General features: G+C 41.4%; 1 protein-coding gene across 1 annotated transcript; it reads left to right on the top strand.

Annotated features, from left to right (window-relative positions):
* Positions 1-2567: 2567 nt before the first annotated feature.
* LOC121191764 (ribonuclease inhibitor-like) lies at positions 2568-7822 on the top strand (the record flags this gene model as incomplete). Its single annotated transcript, XM_041053145.1, has 4 exons — positions 2568-2722; positions 3519-3695; positions 5110-5283; positions 7654-7822. Coding segments are annotated over 4 exons (675 nt in total), but the record flags the coding sequence as incomplete, so codon positions are not given.

Here is a 7822-nt window from a genome sequence, read left to right as displayed (position 1 = left end):
CTGTGCTTCTCTGGCCTCAGCTCTGAAGTCCAACCCCTCCCATCTGAGACACCTGGACCTGAGTGGAAACAACCTGCAGGATTCAGGCCTGAAGCATCTGTGTGGTTTTCTGCAGAGTCCAGACTGTGGACTGGAGACTCTGAGGTCAGACTCCATTGTTTACTTGTGTGCTGAGATGAATATGATGTGAAAGTTGTGCTGACAGTAAAGTGCAGACATCACACTGATATTATACTGATCCACACTGAGGATCTTCATGGTAAAGTCTGTTTTCTTCTTCTGTGGTTTAGTCCACTGACTGTGGCAGAGCAATGTTGAGCTACAGATTTCAAAGCTTCATTTAACAAGAAAAAAGCTTCACTCTTTAAATCACATCCAAGTTTTTTCCACACTCACATCAACAAATATATATTCAGTATTTTCTTCTTCCAACACGACTAGAAAGTGATGAGACTAAAGTCAAAGTGACTCAGATATTCAGAGCAAACTCAGCATGTTTGTTAAATGTCGTCACCGTTACATGAAGTGAAAATCTTTTCCATTTTGTCTCAATCATTTGTTGCCTTTCCTCCAAACTTCAGCCTGACATGTTTGTTCTCTGTCAAAACTTTAGGATCTTTAGTAGAATCTGAAACAAATGTCAACAACATGAGTTTGTATAGATGGAGCCACTGGTGGAGCTGGAAGAGTTTAAGAGCTGAAGTCACTATGTCTTTATTGAAGCAGCAGCATGTTGTCATTAATATTAATGAGAGCTGTGTTTGACTTTTAGTATCTGACTGTTTTTAAGCTGCATCCTGTTGGTTCAGGTGTTTGGAGTTTCCATTTTCCAAACTTGTACATTCTCAACCTTCTTCAGCTCTGAACAGATGATGAAACACTCAACGCTTTCAAGCAGGAACTTTGTCTCCTAAACTCACATCTTTTATTCTTTATTCAGGTTGAGTTCCTGCAGTTTGTCAGAGATCAGCTGTGCTTCTCTGGCCTCAGCTCTGAAGTCCAACCCCTCCCATCTGAGACACCTGGACCTGAGTGGAAACAACCTGCAGGATTCAGGAGTGAAGCATCTGTGTGGTTTTCTGCAGAGTCCAGACTGTGGACTGGAGACTCTGAGGTCAGACTCCATTGTTTACTTGTGTGCTGAGATGAATATGATGTGAAAGTTGTGCTTTATTCAGTATTTATTAGGTCAAATCTCCTTCAGAATTTCTAACATTCAAAGTGTGAAATGGTTGAAAGGAAGTTGTGAAAGTGCTGACTCTGATTTTCAAAGTGATTTTTAAAGCTTTGAAAATGATTTGGATTCTGACTCTTACAGTCCACATTGACAGTGTCAGCAGTTTGACTGAGTTGAGCTTGTGTTATTCACAAAGTCTCATTGAGATCAGGATGTTTGACAAGAACTGATCTGTACAACACGTGTGAGCAGGTCTGAAGGCACAAGTGTTCATAGCTGCTCCCAATGGCCTCACTCACAGGCACAGTGAAAAGCCTGCTGTCACAGAGAGGACACGTGGCCATGGTTTAAATACGGAGAGGACATTTTCACACAGTGTCTCCTGAAGACATTCATAGAGCTACACTCAGCTGCTGAGCTGAACAGGGACACAAATATTTGTGGAACCAATGAAAACAGAGCAGAGAGAGAAGTTCAAACCCTGGCTCCTTTCTCAGCTCCACACAGCCGACCAATCACTGAGCCCACTGGGTGTCAACGTCCCACTGTGTCTTTGTCACAGGGACACAAACTGTGGGATGCTGACAGCCACCAGGAAGGTGGGGCCAGGAATCCCAGAATGCAATGCTGGAACAGCAGATTCAAATGTGTGAGCAGAGAGTGTTGGATGAAGCTGAACTTGCTTTGGACCAAAGACACATGACTGGAATGTGATGAAATGTCTCATTCAACACACTGCACATGTGCTGAATGTCTGCAGCTTCTCAAACTCTCAACACAAACTTCAGTCACACTCAAAACATCAAAGGCTCAAACTATCATTTCACACAATATGAAAGATTTCATTTGAAACCTTAGTGAACACTTTGAAAACTTTCTTCCAAACTGTTAAACCTGAGTGTGAATGTGGGACTTTTTGAAGGAGATTTGAGCTCAGAGATTTGATGCTGATCCACACTGAGCATCTTGTTCAGCTTCATATTTCAAACTCATTGAATGAAGATTCAAAATCCAACACTTGCTAATTGACTCTTTACTTTGGAACAATTTCATCTTCACCTTCAGTTGACTTTTATATTTCTTCACATACAAAGCAAATATTCCACATTAAGACAGAAAGAAATGTTTCTTCACTCTTTGCTTTATGATCTGTGATGTTTATAGTGACTGAAGTTAATGAGAGCTGTGTTTGACTTTTAGTATCTGACTGTTTTTAAGCTGCATCCTGTTGGTTCAGGTGTTTGGAGTTTCCATTTTCCAAACTTGTACATTCTCAACCTTCTTCAGCTCTGAACAGATGATGAAACACTCAACGCTTTCAAGCAGGAACTTTGTCTCCTAAACTCACATCTTTTATTCTTTATTCAGGTTGAGTCTCTGCAGGTTGTCAGAGATCAGCTGTGCTTCTCTGGCCTCAGCTCTGAAGTCCAACCCGTCCCATCTGAGACACCTGGACCTGAGTGCAAACTGGAACCTGCAGGATTCAGGAGTGAAGGATCTGTGTGGTTTTCTGCAGAGTCCAGACTGTGGACTGGAGACTCTGAGGTCAGACTCCATTGTTTACTTGTGTGCTGAGATGAATATGATGTGAAAGTTGTGCTGACAGTAAAGTGCAGACATCACACTGATATTATACTGATCCACACTGAGGATCTTCATGGTAAAGTCTGTTTTCTTCTTCTGTGGTTTAGTCCACTGACTGTGGCAGAGCAATGTTGAGCTACAGATTTCAAAGCTTCATTTAACAAGAAAAAAGCTTCACTCTTTAAATCACATCCAAGTTTTTTCCACACTCACATCAACAAATATATATTCAGTATTTTCTTCTTCCAACACGACTAGAAAGTGATGAGACTAAAGTCAAAGTGACTCAGATATTCAGAACAAACTCAGCATGTTTGTTAAATGTCGTCACCGTTACATGAAGTGAAAATCTTTTCCATTTTGTCTCAATCATTTGTTGACTTTCCTCCAAACTTCAGCCTGACATGTTTGTTCTCTGTCAAAACTTTAGGATCTTTAGTAGAATCTGAAACAAATGTCAACAACATGAGTTTGTATAGATGGAGCCACTGGTGGAGCTGGAAGAGTTTAAGAGCTGAAGTCACTATGTCTTTATTGAAGCAGCAGCATGTTGTCATTAATATTAATGAGAGCTGTGTTTGACTTTTAGTATCTGACTGTTTTTAAGCTGCATCCTGTTGGTTCAGGTGTTTGGAGTTTCCATTTTCCAAACTTGTACATTCTCAACCTTCTTCAGCTCTGAACAGATGATGAAACACTCAACGCTTTCAAGCAGGAACTTTGTCTCCTAAACTCACATCTTTTATTCTTTATTCAGGTTGAGGGGCTGCAGTTTGTCAGAGATCAGCTGTGCTTCTCTGGCCTCAGCTCTGAAGTCCAACCCCTCCCATCTGAGACACCTGGACCTGAGTGAAAACTGGAACCTGCAGGATTCAGGAGTGAAGGATCTGTGTGGTTTTCTGCAGAGTCCAGACTGTGGACTGGAGACTCTGAGGTCAGACTCCATTGTTTACTTGTGTGCTGAGATGAATATGATGTGAAAGTTGTGCTTTATTCAGTATTTATTAGGTCAAATCTCCTTCAGAATTTCTAACATTCAAAGTGTGAAATGGTTGAAAGGAAGTTGTGAAAGTGCTGACTCTGATTTTCAAAGTGATTTTTAAAGCTTTGAAAATGATTTGGATTCTGACTCTTACAGTCCACATTGACAGTGTCAGCAGTTTGACTGAGTTGAGCTTGTGTTATTCACAAAGTCTCATTGAGATCAGGATGTTTGACAAGAACTGATCTGTACAACACGTGTGAGCAGGTCTGAAGGCACAAGTGTTCATAGCTGCTCCCAATGTCCTCACTCACAGGCACAGTGAAAAGCCTGCTGTCACAGAGAGGACATTTTCACACAGTGTCTCCTGAAGACATTCATAGAGCTACACTCAGCTGCTGAGCTGAACAGGGACACAAATATTTGTGGAACCAATGAAAACAGAGCAGAGAGAGAAGTTCAAACCCTGGCTCCTTTCTCAGCTCCACACAGCCGACCAATCACTGAGCACACTGGGTGTCAACGTCCCACTGTGTCTTTGTCACAGGGACACAAACTGTGGGACACAGACCCCCCCCCCCCCCCCCCCTAAGCTGACACCCACCAGGAATCCCAGAATGCAATGCTGGAACAGCAGATTCAAATGTGTGAGCAGAGAGTGTTGGATGAAGCTGAACTTGCTTTGGACCAAAGACACATGACTGGAATGTGATGAAATGTCTCATTCAACACACTGCACATGTGCTGAATGTCTGCAGCTTCTCAAACTCTCAACACAAACTTCAGTCACACTCAAAACATCAAAGGCTCAAACTATGATTTCACACAATATGAAAGATTTCATTTGAAACCTTAGTGAACACTTTGAAAACTTTCTTCCAAACTGTTAAACCTGAGTGTGAATGTGGGACTTTTTGAAGGAGATTTGAGCTCAGAGATTTGATGCTGATCCACACTGAGCATCTTGTTCAGCTTCATATTTCAAACTCATTGAATGAAGATTGAAAATCCAACACTTGCTAATTGACTCTTTACTTTGGAACAATTTCATCTTCACCTTCAGTTGACTTTTATATTTCTTCACATACAAAGCAAATATTCCACATTAAGACAGAAAGAAATGTTTCTTCACTCTTTGCTTTATGATCTGTGATGTTTATAGTGACTGAAGTTAATGAGAGCTGTGTTTGACTTTTAGTATCTGACTGTTTTTAAGCTGCATCCTGTTGGTTCAGGTGTTTGGAGTTTCCATTTTCCAAACTTGTACATTCTCAACCTTCTTCAGCTCTGAACAGATGATGAAACACTCAACGCTTTCAAGCAGGAACTTTGTCTCCTAAACTCACATCTTTTATTCTTTATTCAGGTTGAGTTACTGCAGGTTGTCAGAGATCAGCTGTGCTTCTCTGGCCTCAGCTCTGAAGTCCAACCCCTCCCATCTGAGACACCTGGACCTGAGTGTAAACAACCTGCAGGATTCAGGCCTGAAGCATCTGTGTGGTTTTCTGCAGAGTCCAGACTGTGGACTGGAGACTCTGAGGTCAGACTCCATTGTTTACTTGTGTGCTGAGATGAATATGATGTGAAAGTTGTGCTGACAGTAAAGTGCAGACATCACACTCATATTATACTGATCCACACTGAGGATCTTCATGGTAAAGTCTGTTTTCTTCTTCTGTGGTTTAGTCCACTGACTGTGGCAGAGCAATGTTGAGCTACAGATTTCAAAGCTTCATTTAACAAGAAAAAAGCTTCACTCTTTAAATCACATCCAAGTTTTTTCCACACTCACATCAACAAATATATATTCAGTATTTTCTTCTTCCAACACGACTAGAAAGTGATGAGACTAAAGTCAAAGTGACTCAGAAACAGCTCTGGAAAAAATTGAGAGACCACTGCAAATTCTTCTGAAATCAATATCTCTACAGGTATGACAGCCATTCCATTCCTGTGTATGTTGAATTCCAACACAAGCACACCTCAGTCTACTTAATGAGGTACTGATTAGGTGATCACCTGAACCAAATCCTATTTAATGAGGAAAAGTATAAAAACCACTGCTGTGGTCATCACTATGCTCTTGCAATAGGACTGGATGGATGGCACAAACAGTGCTGGTAGTACCTCAAAAGTAATAGCAATCAATAAAATAACTATTGACCATGGCAAAACAGTTGAAAAGAAAAGTTTTGTTTGAGGAAAAGAGAGAAAAAAGAGGAAAATTCTGGCTTTACTGGCAGAGGGATACAGTGAGCGTCAGGTTGCTTCCATCCTTTAAATTTCTATGTTGGCTGTTCATAAGAACAAGGTCAAGCAGCAGACACTGGGGACAACAAAGCTACAGACTGGCAGAGGGCGAAACGACTCTCCACTGACCAGGATGACCGTCAACTCATTCCAATGTCACTCAGCAACCGTAGGATGACATCAAGTAACCTACAAAAAGAATGGTAAATGGCAGCTGGGGTGAAGTGCACGGTGAGAACGGCTCGAAACGAGCTTCTAGGGGCAGGGCTCAAGTCGTGTAAAGCTAGAAATAAGCCCTTCATCAATGAGAAGCAAAGAAGAGCCAGGCTGAAGTTTGCAAAAGACCATAAGGATTGGACCATACAGGACTGGAGTAAGGTCATCCTCGCTGATGAGTCCAATTTTCAGCTTTGCCCAATACCTGGTCATCTAATAGTTAGACGGAGACCTGGAGAGGCCTACAAGCCACAGTGTCTCACACCCACTGTGAAATTTGGTGGAGGATGGGTGATGTGCTTCAGCAAGGCTATAATCGGGCAGATTCGTCTTTGCGAAGGACGCATGAATCAAGCTACGTACAAGGTTATCTTGGAAGAAAACTGGCTTCCTTCTGCTCTGACAATGTTCCCCAACTCTGAGGATTGTTTGTTCCAGCTGGACAATGCTCCATGCCACACAGCTTGGTCAATCAAGGTGTGGATGAAGGACCAGCCCAATCTCCAGACCTGAACCCAATTGCAAGCCTCTGGAATGTGATCAAGAGGAGGATGGATGGTCACAAGCCATCAAATATACCTGAGCTGCTTGAATTTTTGCATCAGCAACGTGAAAGACTGGTGGAGAGCATGGCAAGATGCTTGAAAGATGTGATTGAAAATCAGGATTATTCCACCAAATATTAATTTCTGAACTCTTCCTAACTTAAAACATTAGTATTGTGTTGTTTAAAAATGAATATGAACTTGTTTTCTTTGCATTATGTGAGGTTTGAGAACACTGCATCTTTTTTGTTATTTTGACCATTTGTCATTTTCTGCAAATAAATGCTCTAAATGATAATATTTTTATTTGGAATTTGGGAGAAATGTTGTCAGTAGTTTATAGAATAAAACAAAAATGTTCTTTTTACTCAAACACATACCTATAAATAGTAACAATGGAGAAACTGATCATTTTGCAGTGGTCTCTTCATTTTTTCCACAGCTGACTCGGCATGTTTGTTAAATGTCGTCACCGTTACATGAAGTGAAAATCTTTTCCGTTTTGTCTCAATCATTTGTTGCCTTTCCTCCAAACTTCAGCCTGACATGTTTGTTCTCTGTCAAAACTTTAGGATCTTTAGTAGAATCTGAAACAAATGTCAACAACATGAGTTTGTATAGATGGAGCCACTGGTGGAGCTGGAAGAGTTTAAGAGCTGAAGTCACTATGTCTTTATTGAAGCAGCAGCATGTTGTCATTAATATTAATGAGAGCTGTGTTTGACTTTTAGTATCTGACTGTTTTTAAGCTGCATCCTGTTGGTTCAGGTGTTTGGAGTTTCCATTTTCCAAACTTGTACATTCTCAACCTTCTTCAGCTCTGAACAGATGATGAAACACTCAACGCTTTCAAGCAGGAACTTTGTCTCCTAAACTCACATCTTTTATTCTTTATTCAGGTTGAGGGGCTGCAGTTTGTCAGAGATCAGCTGTGCTTCTCTGGCCTCAGCTCTGAAGTCCAACCCCTCCCATCTGAGACACCTGGACCTGAGTGGAAATGACCTGCAGGATTCAGACCTGAAGCATCTGTGTGGTTTTCTGCAGAGTCCAGACTGTGGACTGGAGACT

This window comes from Toxotes jaculatrix, chromosome 13 (assembly GCF_017976425.1).
Source record: "Toxotes jaculatrix isolate fToxJac2 chromosome 13, fToxJac2.pri, whole genome shotgun sequence".
Lineage (NCBI taxonomy): Eukaryota > Metazoa > Chordata > Actinopteri > Toxotidae > Toxotes > Toxotes jaculatrix.
The sequence above is the reverse complement of the archived record's forward strand: the minus strand, read 5'-3'. Positions and strand labels throughout refer to the sequence as shown.